General features: G+C 36.6%; 1 protein-coding gene across 2 annotated transcripts in view; it reads left to right on the top strand.

Annotated features, from left to right (window-relative positions):
* LOC126278968 (transmembrane protein 68) overlaps positions 1-16,545 on the top strand; it is a 104,406-nt gene extending 87,861 nt beyond the window's left edge. For both annotated transcript variants that reach the window (XM_049979261.1, XM_049979263.1), the window contains 2 exons: positions 4,412-4,615; positions 5,681-16,545. In XM_049979261.1, the coding sequence (XP_049835218.1) occupies positions 4,412-4,615; positions 5,681-5,791 (315 nt within the window). In that variant the 3' untranslated portion in view covers positions 5,792-16,545. The remainder of the gene's footprint in view (positions 1-4,411; positions 4,616-5,680) is intronic.
* The last annotated feature ends 2,609 nt before the right edge of the window (positions 16,546-19,154 follow it).

Raw genomic sequence — 19,154 nt, 5'->3', positions numbered from 1 at the left:
CACAGTGGTTAGCACACTCAAATCTCCACCAGTCATCCAGATTTAGGTTTTTAGTGATTTCCTTGTATCACTCCACGTAAATGCCTGAATGGTTCCTGTCAAAATGACACAGCTTATTTCCTTTCAAATCCTTAATGCGAGCTTAGCTTGTGCTTCATCTTTAATGACCACACTGTCAATGGAACATTAAACTCAAATTTTCCTTCCTTCCTGTTTCCTTGAGTTTGAGACACCTTGCTGTCCTCTTCATTTGTTGGGTACAGTGACTCTTTTTGTTTTCATTTAGTATGGTTCCTGGAGTCTTTCTTTTAGTTTTTGTTTGTTGTGTAATGCTGAACAGTGTCAGAAGCAGGTGCGCTAGATGGTATGAGTGGGAACACTGAACACCATTCAATTAGGGGATTGCCATACGAAGTAATTGAGAGAAAATTGTTTTGTTTTGTTTTGTGTGTCTACTTTTAGAGAGAAGACTTCAATAGAACCTCATATATCTCCTTTAACAAGGTGGTTGAAAGAGCTGATGCTGATACAGCTTTGAATACAAACAAAAACACTACAATGCTGTAAGGATTGGCAAAGAAATGTATTAGTAGGAAAAGGAAGCTGGAAAATCGCCGAAAATGAAAACGTGGGAAAAAATTGTATAGATCAGTGAATTACCAAAATAGATTATTTGCTGGGAATGTTATATATTAAGTTAATAATTATATTGCAGAAAGGAATATGTGGCACTTAACAAATTATTGATCATGCTTAAGGAAGCAGGTACCTTTCAAGGCATTCACATGTGATTATTCACAGCTCTACACAACCTGAGCTTTCATGGCTGACATTTCTCTGGACATAAGATATCGATGGATAGAGAAGACTTAACTGTGTGGTTGGTCAGGAAATGTAATAATAGATTAGCTATAAACTCAGAAAGCAGTTTCTAATAATGAAATTGGTATAGGCATGCATATTCAAATACAGACATGTATAAACAGGCAGAATAAGGCATTGCGCTCGGCAATCCCTATAGAAGACAACAAGTGTCTGGTGCAGTTGTTAGATCGTTCACTGTCGCTACAATGGCAGGTTATCAGATTTAAGTGAGTTCGAACGTGGTATTATAGTCGGCGCACGAGCGATGTGACATAGCACCACCAAGGTAATGATGATGTGGGGATATTTCCCGTACGACCATTTCACGAGTGTACCGTGAATATCAGGAATCCGGTAAAACAACAAATCTCTGACATTGCTGTCGCAGGAAAAAGATCCTGCAAGAATGGGACCGACGACGACCGAAGAGAATCGTTCGGAGTGACAGGAGTGCAATCCCACTGATAATTGTTGCAGATTTCAATGCTGGGCCATCAGTATGTCTCAACATGTGAACCATTCAACGGAACATCATCAATATGGACTTTCGGAGCCAAAAGCCCACCCGTGTACCCTTTATGACTGCACAACACAAAGCTCTACACCTCGCCTGGTACTTCAACACTGATATTGGACTGTTGATGACTGAAAACTTATTGCCTGGTTGGATGAGTCTCATTTGAAATTGTATCGATCAGATGCATGTGTACATGTATGGAGACAACCTCATGAATCCATGGACCCTGCATCTCAGCAGGGGACTGTTCAAGTTGGTGGAGGCTCTGTAATGGTGTGGTGTGTGTGCAGTTGGAGTGATATGGGACCCCTGATATGTCTAGATATGATTCTGACATGTGACATGGCACGTACATAAGCATTTTGTCTGATCATCAGCATACATTGTGCGTTCCAACAGACTTCGGCAATGCCTGCAGGACAACGCGACACCCCACACATTCAGAATTGCTACAGAGTGGATCCAGGAGTATTCTTCTGCCCTTAAACACTGATGCTGGTCACCAAAGTCCCCAGACATGGACATTGTTGAGCATATCTGGGATGTCTTGCAATGTGCTGTTCACAAGAGATTTCCACCCCCTCGTACTCTTAAGGATTTATGGACAGCCCTGCAGGATTTGTGGTATCTGTTCTCTCCAGCACTACATCAGATATTAGTTGAGTCCATGCCACATTGTGTTGCAGCACTTCTGTGTGCTCGCAGGGGCCCTACACAATATTAGGCAGCTGTACCAATTTATTTGGCTCTTCAGTATACTTGCTTCCTTAAGCATGATCAATAATTTGTTAAGTGTCACATATTCCTTTCTGCAATATAATTGTAAACGTAATATATTATATTCCCAGCAAATAAGTTAGTTTGGTAATCCGCTGACCTGTACAGCGTATTCCCAAGTTTTCCTGTTCAATGATTTTCCAGCTTTCTTTCCATTCTCATACATACCCTTGTCTGCCTTTACAGTACTGAAGTGTTTTTGTTTATATTTAAAGCAGCAGCTGCAGCTCTTTCAACCACCTTGTTAATGAAAATAAACAAGCTTCCATTAAAGTTTTCTTTCTCAAAATAGATTTACAAAATGCAAACCCTTTCTCTTGACCACTTCACATAGCTCTCCCCCTCCTCACCCCCTCTCCTCCTCCTCTCACCCCCCCCCCCCCCCCTCCCTCCCCTCGAGGGAACAGTGTTCAACATTTCCACTCATAACTGTTAACACCCTGGTTTCTGATATTGTTCAGCATCAAACAACACGCAAAAAATAAAATAATAATTCCTGCAACTATGAGCTCCTCACTTGCAACTGGAAGAAGCATTATGTATCACAGTAACTCAGATTACCTCATGTTAGAACTCTGTGACACAGTTCTATATCAGAGCTGATGAAAATATGATTTATTCTTAAGATTTTGTTTGTGTAATATATACTCTTAGTTTCAGTGACAAAAAAGTTCCCCATGTGTCAGAAAATCGCTAACTTTGTCAGGAAATGCATTTTTGTAAGCATTCTTTACATCAGCTTAAAAATTTGTTGCTGTAAATAAGTCTATGAGGAAAACATAATCAAGTTCTTCAAGAACACCGTGATGCCAGTTTCATCTTTGTACATTAAATAATTCAGAAGGTTAACTAAATCAAATGAAATATAAAGTTTTAAATTCTATGTGAGATATGGCAGCCTTTACTACACTTATCTTTATCCACATACATACTCCATAAACCACCATATGGAGTGTGGCGGAGGGTACCTAGTATCACTCAGTCATTTCCTTTCCTATTCCACTCACAAATAGAGAGAGGGAAACACAGCTGTGTATATGCCTCTGTACGAGCCCTAATATATCTTGTCTACCTTCGTGATGCTTATGGAGAATGTACGTTTGTGGCAGTAAAATTGAAACTTGCTAGCAGATTAAAACTGTGTGCTAGACTGAGACTCGAACTCGGGATCTTTGCCTTTCGGGGGCAAGTGCTGGTAGAGGAAGTTTCATATCGGTGCACACTCCCTTGCAGAGAGAAAATTTCATTCTGGCAGTAGAATTGCTCAGCAGTCAGCTTTGAATACTGGTTCTTTAAATTTTATGATTAGTGTTCCTCAAAAAGACAGTTGCTTTCCATCCAGTGATTCCCATTTGAGTTCCCAAAGCATTGGTGCAATACTGGCATGTTCATCAAACCTACCAATAACATATCTAGCAGCCCACCTCTGAGTTGCTTCAATGTCTTCCTGTAACCTGACCTGATGAGGATCCCAAACACTTCAGCAGTAATCAAGAATGGGTCGCACCAGTTTTCTTTATTTGGTTTCCCTTACAGACGAACTACACTTTCCTAAAATTCTTCCAATAAACCAAAGTCAACCATTCACCTTTCCTGCTATCATCCCTATATGCTCATTCCATTTCATATCACTTTGCAACATTATGCCGATATTGAAATGACATGACTGTATCAAGCAGTATTCTACCAATGCAGTATTCAAACATTGAGATTGTTTTTCCTACTCATCTGCATTATCTTAAATTTTTCCATATTTAGAGTCATCTGTCATTCATCACACCCATGAAACTTTGTCCAAGTTATCTTGTATCCTCCTCCTGTCACTTAATGCCAACACCTTTCTGTACACAACAGCATCATCAGCAAAAAGTTCACCTATCCACATTATCCTGCCAAAGTGTCAATCTGCATGATGTATGATGGTTTTCCATCTCTATCCCAAAAGCGTACATCCCATCCTCCCTCTTAAACAACATTTTAAAAATTGTATGGCCCTAGTCATGGATAGTGTTATTTACCTTCACAATAACACCAAGCTTGGTAATATAATCCTGCACTGCCAAATGGATAGTCCTCTCCTGGCATTGAGACTCCAATGGGCTGTAATTCTTATTTGCACATCTATCCACTGCGCATGCCTTCCCTAATTGGTAAGTGCTTAACTTGACCCCATCCACTGCATTTTATGAACAGGGTATCACATGGAGAGTGTGAGACAAACGTAAATAAAATTATTTAATTTATTTTTTGCAGCCAGTTATCCCAATGTTCACACAGAACTTGAGGGAAGCATTTCGCAGTATTGGTCTTGGTGGTCGTCTTTGGTTGAGACTGTACAACATCACGAGGTTCCCTCTTGTTCCCATATATGGGGGATTTCCTGTTAAGCTTAAAACCCACATTGGTAAACCAATACCGTATGATGGCAGCCTCACACCAGAACAACTGCAGGCTAAGGTAAATTGAATTATTTAAGTGCTAAGTGAATTTTTCTTTGGGGCACAAATACAAAATATCACTTAAATATTGTTTCAATGGTTATTTTTATCCAATAAAAAGACCTTCTCTGTGTAAAAGACACCTATTCAGAAAGAACTCTGCCCTTACATATAAATAGAGATTTGTTTCTGTTGTCACAACTAAGTTTGTTGCCAATGATGTAGGAAAACGATAGACTGCTACTTACTGCATTTCACTCAGTTTTCCCCACCTCCCTGGTCCATAACCTCCTGACACTGCACCTTTTGGCAGTAGGTCCTGCACATTCCACCAGAAAGCCCTCCTCTCTTTTCCTACCCTTACACTGCTATCTCTCCCCCTTCCCTACCCTCTTCAGATTGCTGTTTCCATCCCACATGTAGTTGCATTATGGCTTGAGCTGCTGGAGTTAGCAGTCATGTGTGCATGAGGCTTGCTTGCTTGTGTGAATAAATTGTGTGTATTCCTCTTTTTGTGATGAAGGCAGTGGCTAATAGCTTATGCCTAAGTGTCTTATAATTCTGCCTGTCTGCAACTTAATAAGTTATCTTTACAATAAGAGGTCACCTTTGCACTAAGTAGCAATCTATCTTTTCCTAAATTGTTGATATTGCTACCAGGAATTTCCATTGTTTTGTTATGTTATTTTATGTTATATTTGGTAGCTCTGGAACAAATGTAATGAGCTTTCTGTTTTCAAATTTTCTGTTTGATAGTTGTGTTTAATGCCGCTTAAGGATTTTTTTATCTAGTTTACTATATTTTGAGTGTTTTTACAGAAAAATCAATGCTATCTCAACTTATTATTGTTATGATAATGTTCTAGATATAATTTATTAGTCTGGGAATACAAAAGGAGTTATTTAAGTTGTTGGAAATTCTTTGGTTTCTAATAGGTTAAGTATTAAATTTAGAAACAATTACTATGTTTGAAAAAATCTGTATGCCTAAATTTGCGAGTAAACAACACATTTTTCATGCTGCATGTAAGTCGTAAGTTTATAGTTGTTCTTTTTGGTAATTGCTGATTTGGTTTCTCTACAGATAGCTTCTGCTTTGGAAGATCTTATCCGGAAACACCAGCGAACACCTGGAAGTATTTTAAGGGCACTAAAGGAACGAGTTTATGAAATACCTAAAGAAAAAGAAACATAATACCTTTTCTTTTCTATTTGCAGTGGATTAGTGACAGATTTTGAACAACGATGAAGTATTATATCTACTTACTGCCATTTATAAATGAGAAAAAAATGAGGAGAAAGAGGCAACTCTTCATTGGTGGTGTTTTTATGAATTATAATTAATTCTCATTGTGGTGTGTTATTTTCACACTAACTCATGCATTAGAAATATATAAAAGAGCGTGATCTTAGTTTGATGTGTGTGGAAACTTTGTGCTTGATTTAATTTATATTATTTTTGGAACTGGTGTAAGCTGGTCTTACATGTCTTGTTTTATCATAAAGAAAGGATGATCATTGAGTTTTTCTATCAGGTGATGAATGTTTACATTTTAGCACTTTTTCCCCTCTCTTTGTGTCAGTGGTGTAGATTTTTCATGAGCTTGATTTATGGAACATTATATTCTTCTATGTGTAATACATGCTTCGGAAACAGTATTTTGCTTCATCATTGATGTAACAAAAATACAAGAAATGCATAGCTATGCATCTTAAAACGAAGAAGCAAAGCTCCTGCTTTTCATTTATACATGTTCTTATAATTTATTTTCTGGTCTAAAGCAATTGTCTCTTGAAGTATTCACACAACAAAAAGTAATTTCGTGATGTATTCATGATGAAGCTAACATCAAATTGATTTTGGTGATTAGTAATACAAATTACAATTATATTGTCTAATAAATGGTTCATTAATACTGATTAAAAATTAATTGGTGAATAGCCTTTTGTCCTTGAAGTATTGGAATCAAATGAGATTCTCATGTCCAAAATTCATTTAAAAAATGTGTAAAAAGAGCCTGTAGGTGTCTGAAACAGTGTACGTTCAAGAGTGGCATAAACAATGAAAATGAAATCTTAAATTGTGAAAAGTGATATTACAGTCTGGAACGTCATGACAAAAAATTAAGATAGAGAAATGAGACTCTCGTGTATACTCTATTTTGCATGATTACATCCAGCAGTAAGCTGTTGAAATTACTATGAAAAATTACTCAGTAGTAGAAATACGTGTTAACAAAGAAAACAGAATGAGGAGGAAGGAAACATGTACACATTTTTTTTCTGTTATTGGAGTTCCCAATACTTTTCCTCCTGCTTTGTCACCAGCACCAGTGTGTGGACTGAATTTCACAACATAGCCATCAGATGCTGCAAGGCACCATAACTTGTATCCGTGACGAATAGGTTCTCCCCTTATGAATTGTTTCATCCTGTTATGTCCCCAGTAGGACTCCCTGGCTTCATCTAAAGAGAAAACCGCCCTGTTGGCTGAACATGTTGCAGAAATATGGTGTTGAGGATCAATTTTATACTTTTTATTACTTGGATCTATAGTTGTGTTATCTTTGGAAATGCAGAAAGTGATGGATTTTTTTCAAACCTGTTTCAACTGAGTGAATTACTTACAAGACAGTTGTAAATATCTGCCCTTGTTTCCCAATACATTCATCTAAAAGGGGCTGTATTGTAATTTGCAAGAATAAGAATGCCAAAATATTTATGTAATTCATCAGAACGGGAGAACTTTGATAGTCTAAACATCCTTTCTGAGTATGATATTTGACTCTCTCTTTACAGATGTACTCCATAAATTCTTCATTAAAAACTACTTTGAACATGTCTGTAGGCATCTTACGAAACTGCTTCATTTCAGCTGCAAGAAAAGGCATTTATGTGAAATCTACTTGACTGCCAACATTCATAGTATTCAGTTTCTTTGATTGCTCTGGTGGTGTGTTGTTATCTCCATTGTTCCTGTCTGTCACAGGCTGCTCAGAAACATCATTCCTGTTTCCTTCTGCAATGGCTTGCATTTCCATTTGCTGCAAAAGGTCTGCTGTACCAATGTCACTGAAACTAATGTGTCTTTCATCACTAGGAGCATCATTACATTCAGAATCATTTCCATCATGTGGTGGAAGGAGGATTAAATCCAGCTCAACTGCTCATTCTATTCCACCTCTGACATTATTTTCATCACTGAGGCTCTCAAGCATTTTTAGAATCTCTAATGCATTGTGAGGATCGTCTGGATTATAATAGTGTTCATTTTACATACCGATAAAGTATACTACATAAGAATTTTGCAAAATGACCTCTGCAAGCAATTGCATCAAATATTGTACTCCAAAAAGTAAAAAAAAAAAAGGAATGTTAACTGAGTTAGGTATAAAGGTAGCGACAGTTATCATACAAAAATGTATTATTGTATTACTGAAACCTAGAAAAAGCTTTTATAACCAGAAACAACATAGCGCTCAATTGGTACTGTGAGTAATACTAAAACAAGAACAAGCCAAACATTAGTATTAATATAAGCAACTTCAGTATAGGATAAAATTCTTACCTATTACACATTATTTTGCCAGTTCACAGTAATACTAAGAGGAAATGACTTACTGTGCCATTATGGTATTTTTGTTTCACTGGGAATACCATTGTTATGGAGCAGCATCTGCAGAATGTCTACAAAAACAATTGTAAGCAGTCTACACTGTTCTATCTAGTGGTGACAGTATAAAATCAAAACAAATGTGTAACATATGTTAAAACACAATGTGGGTATTAATCAGTTAATAAGCTTAGGAAACACTACATGATCAAGATTATGTACATGGTTTCTTGTGCAGGCTCCCTATTGTTTGTATGAATTCACCTGAAGTGAATAGCGTAATGATTCCTTATATGTGGCGCTGACTTGATTTCTTTCTCTGAAACAAGTCAGACAGACATGATCTGTTCTGTTTCCATGTACTAGTGTGAACCATTGTGATCAGGTCCTGTGGACCATGCACCTTCTTGGGTGATTGCCCCCAGTGGTGTTTGGTCATTGCTCATGCTATGACTCAACCAGCAGTTCAACCTACTGCAGATCTTTTGAAAACCATCCACCCACTATGTTTGGGGTCTTGCCACAGAACTGGTTCCAGTCATTTTGACAGTTAATATTAATTTTGTTCACTGAATTTTCTTGCTTCTAGCAAGCAAACAGTGCATCCTGCTGACTGTAGACATTGTATTTTTGTTACAGCTCCAATATTTGGCTGATTGTACATTATGTAGAGTTCAGCATTGTAACAGATTCTTCACTCTGTGTATCAGCAACAGATCCTACAGTTTAAAAAAGCACCTTTCTTTCAAACACTGACAGCTATTGTTACTTGGTGCTTCAGGTAGTAAATCCATATAGTGCAGCTTTGGATACCTTTTTTAGATGTTTAATTTAAAATGTGTTGACAGACTTTTGGAAATGATGATGAAGGTCACAATATGCAGTGGTTGGCAGCTTGTGATCTTGCCTCTGTTCCAATTTGGCTGGAGTGTTCCTGTCTGAATATAGCACCTGATATTTGAATTATTGAATGTGGGAGTAAGATTTGCCTGCAGTTCAGAAATGTACAAATGCTTCCAAGGATCCATTTCTGACCATAATTTGCCTCCTATATTCTTTTTTGTAGTCTTAATTTACTTGCACCTGATTTCAGTGTCTGAGCCACTTCTACCTGTAGTTTTTTCCTTAAGTTAGATAGTAACTGTAAGTCATTGATATACTCAACCCACTTAATGCTCTCATTTCCTATCTGAATTCTTCTGAACTTTTTAGACATTGTCTCTTTCATAATCAAGCACAAAGCAAAAATGAATAGTACAGGGGAAAGACTGTCAACCTGTTGTAACCCGATCTTGATTTTTGAATCCTCTTGTCACCTAATTTCACCAACTGAGAAGCTACTTGATTGAGAAATAGCATCACTGATCACAAAAACTCACAGTGGCCAGGAGAGCAGTGTGCTGACCACATGCCCCACCATATCCATATCCATATCCATATCCACATCCATTGGGCCATAAAGATCTGTTTGGACAGTGCTTTCCTTTCCTTTCCTGTCTAATTCACTATCATGATTCTGACTAAAGTGTCAGCCAGGTGTACTTTAGTAAAGTTCATACACTTTTTATTGAAATCATGTCCCTCTAAACATTTGATTATACTCTCTCAGTGGATGCTATCATATACTTTCTTGAAAAAAGTATATGTAATTCCTATGTTTTCTTCATAATGTGCCATACAGCAAAGATCTAGTCAGTTGTATATCTCCCTTTGTGAAATCCACCATGGTATTCTTCTATAATTATTGGGTCTAAGAGCTTAATTCAATCTAAAAAGCTCTTTGAGAATATTGTTGTTGTTGTTGTTGTCTTCAGTCCTGAGACTGGTTTGATGCAGCTCTCCATGCTAATCCATCCTTTGCAAGCTTCATCTCCCAGTACTTACTGCAACCTACATCCCTCTACGATTTTTACCCTCCACGCTGCCCTCCAATACTAAATTGGTGATCCCTTGATGCCTCAGAACATGTCCTACCAACTGATCCCTTCTTCTAGTCAAGCTGTGCCACAAACTTCTCTTCTCCCCAATCCTATTCAATACCTCCTCATTAGTCACTTTGAGAATATTTTATAATAAATAATGAGCAATGCAATACTCCTTAGTAGTTTTGGTATGACAGTGAACGGGGTCAAGCAGTTTTGCGGTCTTGTGATAGCTATTCATACTTTAAGTGATTATTAACTTGTGGATTCTCAAAATTATGTCTTCACCACATTTATGGATGATTTCTAATTGAATACCACTTGCTTATTCATATCGTGTTTGATTTCATCTCTTCCACTGTTGATGGTTCATACTGAGAGTGCATGGTGTGCTCGTTGTGAAAAGAAAACAGTGTTGTTGAGAATGGGCAGTTCAGTAGATTGCTGAAGCACTCCTTTCATGTATTTGCAATCTGAGTCATTTGTTGACACCTCTCGTTTAGTGTTTTTATATGAATTTCTCGATAGATTTGTGATTTGTCCTTAGAAAGGATTTCTTTCTGTAAACATCGTTGCTAACGTATCTAAGAAAACTTCATCTGCATCATGTATTACACTTTGAAGAGATTTTTCTTCTTTCTGCTTGGTGCAGAATGTGTGTCTGTGTGCATTTTCTCCAAATGCTGATTTGAAAAATTGGCCACTGTTTTATTTTTCATTGACTTGCTTCCTATTTCCAACTGCTTTCTCACAGTTTTGCTTAAACCACTCCTTTTTGTCACTACTTATTGTTTGGTGACTGACTCTTCCCCATATATGAATACACTCTTAATACCTTTACATTGTTGTTCCGCATCCTGCTCTTCTGCATAAGTCAATATGACAAAACTGTTTTGAATATCAATTGCAGATCATTTCTACTTCCTTCTTGGGTTTGTTTAACTACATCAGAATACTGCAGTTTCTTTAGATCACTCCTCTTCACTGATTTTAGAAAAGCTACTTTTCACTAAGAAATGGTCAAATCTGCTTTCAACTACACATGAACTTCTGACATTTGTTATCTAGCTCTTAGCTTCAACTTTGTTTGCTATGTGATTTATGTGTTTGGCAGTTTTTCCATATGAAGATACCTATGTGTCATTATACATATCTTTGTGGAGGTATTTAGTGCTGCTCACAGATATGCCATATCATGTAGGAAAATTGACAAACCTTATTCCATTGTTATTAAAATGATCACGAAGACTATGAAAACTTAGACGACTGAAGTAAAACATAGCCCTTTCACAACTTAGGCATTATAGTTGTCAATGAGGATTCTAATGTTTGCTTTCAGGACGGCTTTCACAATGTCTTCCAGTTCTACATAGAAAGTATCTTTCTTCTAGTGTGTTCTATCCTATGTAGGTGCCTGGCAGTCAACAAAAGTAAAATGTGATATAGCAAATCAAGTAAGAGTACAGAAATTCCTGGATTCGCTGTGCTGTAAAATTTGTTTAGTTTGATACACTGTCATTTCTGACATAAAAACCAGTTCCAAACATATGATTAACGCCTTCTTCTAAAGCATGGTGGAATCTTCAACAAGTAATGTCTCTGTTCCCTCCTGTCAAACTCCTTGTTTGCTATCATAGGAATTGTTAGCCATTCAGACTCCCCAGCAATTGTTACTGCTGCTCCTGATTTAAATAGTTATTGTACATTCTATATTGTTATTGGAATGTTAAATGCTAGCAAAGGTTAGATGAAGTAGTTTTCTTTGTTAATTGAGGGATATGGTAAAGTGTTGTGTTTCAGATTTTATATGGGAAAGCTTTACATTGATTTACATTTCTTTAACCAAGTGTGTCATTGAATTATATGTATAAAGCTTCATTGTTGTTTGCCAGAACAAGAAAGTTTTTGGTCTTTTATTACTAACTAGTGTGGATAACATTCACTGTTCACATTTTATGTAATTCAATCAAATGATCAACTTCTATTGATACAGTATCCTAATATAATTTATATAATTCATGGATGTTTTTTTGGGTTACTTCTCATTTCAGTGAGATTTATTGTATGTTATTCCTCATGAATTTATATGAAAACATTGAAAACAAGCTGAGAAAAAAAGGAAGTGTTCATCAAAGTCTTTCAGAATGGTGAGTCACACCTGGGATGTAGAAAGTGAAGTACTTCATGAAATAGTGGGGGGGGGCTGTAAGTGTGAAGAGTAGTCACATAATAAATCATAGAACTATGTATGAGACCATAAATGCAGTACAGTCTATGTAACCTTGTGTAAGACAGGCACACTGTTACATGCTACTCAGTGGGTAATCTTTGTGGTGAGCAGCAATCTATCCTTTTCCTGATATTGTTAATATTCCCACTTGAAGTTTTCATTGTTTGATTTAACCTTATGGTAAATGATGGCTGATCATTAAAGTGACATTGTTATTACCAAACTACATCAAGTAATGAAAAGTGCCTTTACATATTCCCTTTTATGCACCTCCCAACCTAGATACATATTGTTTTAATATCGTTCTTTGTGTGTTAGAATTTCCTCCATAAGGACCATCATCAATAATTATTTTCCCTGTATCAATTAGTCTGTTTGACTTTCTGAGTACAGAAGCAATGGCACCTAGATATACAAAAAATCTTTAAGTGGCGCACCTTGTAAAAGTGAGTCAGAAGTTTAGCTTGTAAATAAAATGGTACTTGTCTTGTGCTACAGTGGATTATTTTGAAACAAAATATGTTTTATTTTTGCATTTGATAGTACAGCAAATTCCAAGCCATCATGACATTGAACAAAACATTCTGCCAGTGACTAGCTTGATAGTTAATTAGTTACATGTTCCAAAGTTCATTTGAATGATTCTTTTACTAAAATGATGTAGAATGAGTCTTTTATTTAAATGATGTAGAACGAGTCAGTTTTAGTATATATATGATTAGTGTTAACATTAATGAATTCATTTTTTGGTCTTGCTCATGCAGTTATACTTAAAAACTAGTTTTTTTACATGCTACCATTTGTTTAAGTAGAAATTCATCAATGGAACAGAAGGAGCTGTCCAGGAGAAATGATTTTAGGTTAGGTTTGAAACCTTTTGCTTCCTGTCTGACATTTCATGATGTGGAGCAAATGATTTGAAACTTTTGTTGTTGTTACATATTGAACTCCTTTCTGAGTTACGGACAGCTTTTATCATTGTTAATAAAGGTCATTTTTTCCTCTGGTGTTGTAGGTACAGACATGAATGTTCTTCTCAAATTGTGATGAATTTCATTAGAAGATATAACTTCTTAAAGAGATCCCTATGTGATGACCCTGAGTGAACACCACATATTATTCCAGTTGCTAACTTTTGTGGAATCAGTGCTTTCTTTGTAAGTGATAAGTTAGCCCAATAAATTATTCCACTGGACATTATTGAATGTAAATGTGCAAAATATGTCATAGGTTGGTTCATATGTTTCCAAGATTAGCAATTATACACAGAGCAAAAGTAGCTGAACTTAGTTGTCTGAGAAGCTCTGTAATGTGCTTCTTCCAGTTCAAGTTTTCATCAGTAAGTAAACTAAAAAAATTGGATCATTTCACCGTATTTACTGACTCCTGTTCATGTGCTACATGAGTTGTTGATATGACCTTATTTCTTGTATTGAATTGAACAAACTGTAGTTTTTTTTTTCAAATTGAGGTAGAGTCCATGTTCAGAGAACCTCTAAATATTTTTTTTTGTAAAACATTGTCAATCTCTTCTGTTGCTTTCTCTCCAATAATATTTATTATAACACTTGTGTTGTCTGCAAAAAGTACCAATTCTGCTTGTTGAATGTTAAGTGATATGCCATTCACAGCTAGTTTAAATAACTGTGCAGTTCATCTGTACAGAGCCAGTTATATCTTACGTAGTTTCTGCCAAGGTGTTTATTAAAAGCCCATTAGGTAGTTACAGAAAACACAAGTCTGAATAGTTAACAGCAAGTATATATGGAAATCATAGTAACTAACATCCATTTCTACAGTATTAGAATATACTTCTTCCCTGGCAGCATTTACAGGGCAATTGTCTCTTGTCATTATCAGGATGATGTGTGTGAAAACTGATTTAGAATAATAATGTAATATTACAGTAACAGAAAGCTTCAGGTGGAAACAAATAACTGATAGGACTGGGTAGCAGTGGCCATGACAGCAAAGCTGGTGATTACTGTTTAGGTGTGAGTTTTAAACACATACATATATAGGAAATCTGGATATTGTCATTATGATTAATATAAATATTGGACATTATTATGATTTTAAGAATGTGTCTGATTATATGAACAGAAGATGGACTTGCTGACATAAAAGGCACCAAAATTTGCATAAGTACCCTGAAAGATGCAGTCACTGTACTTACTGCTGTCCAGTTGCAGGTAAAAGTAGCTTCAGAGGGGGAGCCACTGGAGAGGTACACACGTGATGTAAGGACACATCTGCAGTATTCATTTTCCTGCACCACAGGCACAAAACCAGTAGCTCGAGGAGGGGTGTATAAATACTGGAAGACTTGTATAGCATACATCCCAAATTAAGTGGGAGTGATGGAATCATCTGTTTGCAGTAGAAAAATGCTGAAAATACATACTTCTAGTTCCTACCTTTCAGAATATAATTACAGAAACTGACTGGTGTGTAGCTGCTGACCACTCTATTGTAGCTTCCTACCATCAGCAATCGTTTTCTAATCAAATAAAGAGGTACCATGTGTGTCTGTTTCTATTACATTTCCTTCGTCCCTTTTTTGTTACTTCTCATTGTGTGCTTTATTATCTTTCTGTTTATGTTTTCTGCTTAAGAAAATTCTCACATTCCTTCACACGTCCAGCTGTCCAAATGCTAGTGATGGGAACAGTCAAATCCTCAGTGTTTCTGAGCCCCTTTGCTGCAGTAAGTTGTTGATTCTATTATGTGGCCCCTTGTTTTTTCCCATGGACTAGACTCCTCTGTTGTTTGTTTGTGTAGTTGGAATTTTTAAGGTGTAACTGATTCTTCAGTTTAACACTGCTGTGAATTCCAGGGTGATGTGAATTTCAGGATGATGTACTCAGTCTTTCACGCATTGTCATTATACATGCCAACATTTGTATGTTCCAATTATGCTTTCCCAGGAAGTGCATTTCTTCAACACTCTTCTCTCTTTCCTGAAGTAGTCCATTGTAGTTAAATATGTTTTAGAAATGAATATGGGCTGTAATGTATATGTTTAAAAACTGGATCTATCTAAGTACATAACTGTAAACTTGGTCTTTAATTGCAAGGTGATAATCAAATTGAATGTGCAAAAATGAATTTTTAATGTCATCCTTATAATAGATCACAAATTTCCAGGTGTGGCTCAAAAGATGATTTTTTACATGTGCAGATATTCTACCTGAGATACGTGATTACTGTAGTTTATCATTTCAATTTTTGCTGCATCAGAATTGGAATTATTATTACATTCCCAGACATTGACATTATTGTCTGAAGGTGTGAATTTTACATTATGTATCTGAAAGTGTTCTGTCCTTTTCTGCTACCGTATTTTTCTATTTTTAGGACTTAATACTCATGTAATTTAGTAGTCATGATCTGAAATAATTGTGGATGACAAAATTTTTTTGTCCTTTAATGAGGCGCGCTTCATGGATTTTGTTTCTCTGATGGTGTTTTGATTTTGTATTTTGTTTAAGTATTCTTGTGTTATCTGTAGGGAATAATGATATCTTGATTCTATGTAAGAATTTTGTCTTTTTTAAGGAAAAAATGTGTAATGATCTAAGACATAGACAATAGGGAAAAGATCTCCTGACTTCACTTACAGGAGAAGAGCAGTAATCTCAAATAGTTCAGAACATAGTATTGCAAATGTACCAAGGCATCTTGTAAATTGTTATTTAAGAAGTAAATTACAGAACATTAACTTCAGCTATTATTGAAAATCAAATATTTTCACAAGCACTGATATTTCTGAAGTTCTGTTTGTAAAATACAAGCACTGAAGCTTGTTTGGTAGATGTTTTTGTACTGGTTTGTTTTATAGCTGTGATATCTTTTATGTGATGTGTCAATAGTGACACATTTTTCTTTTGCGCATATATGTTGGATACTAACGGACTACAGAAAATGATTATTTTGTTTTTCTTTATTTCTTTGGCACCTATGTGCAATATTGTATAAGAGAGAAGCCTATATTTTTGTACGTAATGATATGGATACATCATTCACCTCTGTTATAATGAGGGTATGGCATATTTTATTGTTATGTTACTACTGTAGTAAGAGGTTTTGTTGTTATAGACTGATGTAACAAATTTTTATTGGGAAATGTGTGACAAGTATTATATGAATGAATTTGGATAAAGACACCAGTATTATTTGTTTCACTAGTGACTTCTTTCTTAATGTCATTAAGTATTAATAGTACCTGGGAAGTAGTAGTTGTCTCATGTACCACACCATGTATACTTTTACAGTGTCTGCATATTACATTCAGACTGTGTGGAGCAGAAGAAAAGTAGATGGCTATACACTCTCCTTTGTACTATTCAAGATGTCTAAAAACTCACTGTCTATTTAGGTAAATATGGAGCAGATACCTACACTTTACTGCACCAAACCAATTATTTTTATCTAAAGAAGAATTTAGCACTTTCTGTTGTAAGTCAGCATTCTGTTTCTCTATTTACATGAGCATATTTAATACATGGGGCAAAATGAGTCTTACGTTGTTCACATTTGTACATTTTGTTCAACAATGTAAACAGTATGTGTGAACCAGCATTAGCTGTGGAAAAAGTGACATCAAGAGTGTGGGTATCACACAATTAAAAGAGAAACATCCAGCAGTTTCTCTTTTTTAGTGTGGGTGTTCTTTCTCGCTAACTTCCCACACCCTAGGCCCGAACATCTTACCACTGCCAACTGCCAGACATCTTTCCTCTTTCACCACTCTGTCAGCCCAAGAAACACATTTTTAGTCTGTGTGTGCATGTGTTTCAGTTGAGTTTTTGCAAGGAAAATTAGTTGTTAGCTCCCTGTGACAAATAGTTGTTAGCTGACCATGACAAAATAGACTTGACATACATGCTAGATAGTAGCAACCTAGATCAAAATATTGAGAACTGTCTGAGAAAAATTAGTATCACTCCCACCACAATAAAGCTGAGAGGAACGATTTTCTCCAATGGAATGCAACCACAGCTGACACACTTTCAGGCAAACCACAGTCTACAATTGTTTGCTAAGGCCTGGCTACAGCTCCTGAGGATGTGCCAGCACTACTGATGCATCCAATTGCAGTCTTAATTTTTCAGTTGATAACTGTCACAAACATTTCTAGTGTCTTAAAGCAAAGCCTACAGAAAAAGCATTATTATTAAAGAAAGCTGACTCTCAAGCTTTCAGAACAAATAGTTCTTTCAGCCATAGAAATGAGGTAAGGAGTGGCCTAAAGGCTATATGTAAAACTCTCAAAGAGAGATAGCAGAATAAGACTAAATGTAAATATGCCATTTAGTCTTTCTTTTGAAATACACTTGTATGCTTGCCTTAATTAATTTAAATAAATTAAAATGTACGCATCATGTGTTTGGAGATGTTGTTGTTGTTGTACTGCGGAAATAACTTACAAACACTGTAACTTAAATTTCTTCACAAAATAATTATGTAATGCATTGTTGTTGTTGTCTTCAGTCCTGAGACTGGTTTGATGCAGCTCTCCATGCTACTCTATCCTGTGCAAGCTTCTTCATCTCCCAGTACCTATTGCAACCTACATCCTTTTGAATCTGCTTAGGGTATTCATCTCTTGGTCTCCCTCTATGATTTTTACCCTCCACGCTGCCCTCCAATACTAAATTGGTGATCCCATGATGCCTCGGAACATGTCCTACCAACCGATCCGTTTTTCTGATCAAGTTGTGCCACAAACTTCTCTTCTCCCCAATCCTATTCAATACTTCCTCATTAGTTATCTGATCTACCCATCTGATCTTCAGCATTCTTCTGTAGCACCACATTTCGAAAGCTTCTATTCTCTTCTTGTCCAACCTATTTATCGTCCGTGTTTCACTTCCATACATGGCTACACTCCATACAAATACTTTCAGAAATGACTTCCTCACACTTAAATCAATACTCAATATTAAAAAATTTCTCTTCTTCAGAAACGCTTTCCTTGCCATTGCCAGTCTACATTTTATATCCATCCTACTTTGACCATTATCAGTTACTTTGCTCCCCAAATAGCAAAACTCCTTTACTACTTTAAGTGTCTCATTTCTTAATCTAATTCCCTCAGCATTACCCGACTTAATTCGACTACATTCCATTATCCTCGTTTTGCTTTTGTTGATGTTTGGAGATATCACGTGGAAAGTGCTACATACTGCTTTTATGAGGTGGTGATTCTTCAGTACGGTAACATGACTATATATACTACTGGCCATTACAATTGCTACACCAAGAAGAAATGCAGATGATAAACGGGTATTCATTGGACAAATATATTATACTAGAACTGACATGTGATTACATTTTCACGCAATTTGGGTGCATAGATACTGAGAAATTAGTACCCAGAACCACCACCTCTGGCCTTAATCATGGTCTTGATACACCTGGGCATTGAGTCAAACAGAGCTTGGATGGTGTGTACAGATACAGCTGCCCAAGCAGCTTCAACACGATACCACAGTTCATCAACAGTAGTGACTGGTCTATTGTGACGAGCCAGTTGCTCGGCCACCATTGACCAGAAGTTTTCAGTTGGTGAGAGATCTGGAAAATGTGCTGGCCAGGGCAGCAGTGGAACATTTTCTGTATCCAGAAGGGCCCGTACGAGACCTGCAACATGCGGTCGTGCATTATCTTGCTGAAATGTCGGGTTTTGCAGGGATCGAATGAAGGGTAGAGTCACGGGTTGTAACACATCTGAAATGTAACGTCCACTGTTCAAAGTGCCGCCAATGAGGTGACCAAGACGTGTAACTAA

The sequence above is a fragment of the Schistocerca gregaria genome, chromosome 6 (genome assembly GCF_023897955.1).
Source record: "Schistocerca gregaria isolate iqSchGreg1 chromosome 6, iqSchGreg1.2, whole genome shotgun sequence".
NCBI lineage: Eukaryota > Metazoa > Arthropoda > Insecta > Orthoptera > Acrididae > Schistocerca > Schistocerca gregaria.
Note: the sequence above shows the minus strand (reverse complement) of the source record. Positions and strands in the feature narration are given on the sequence as shown.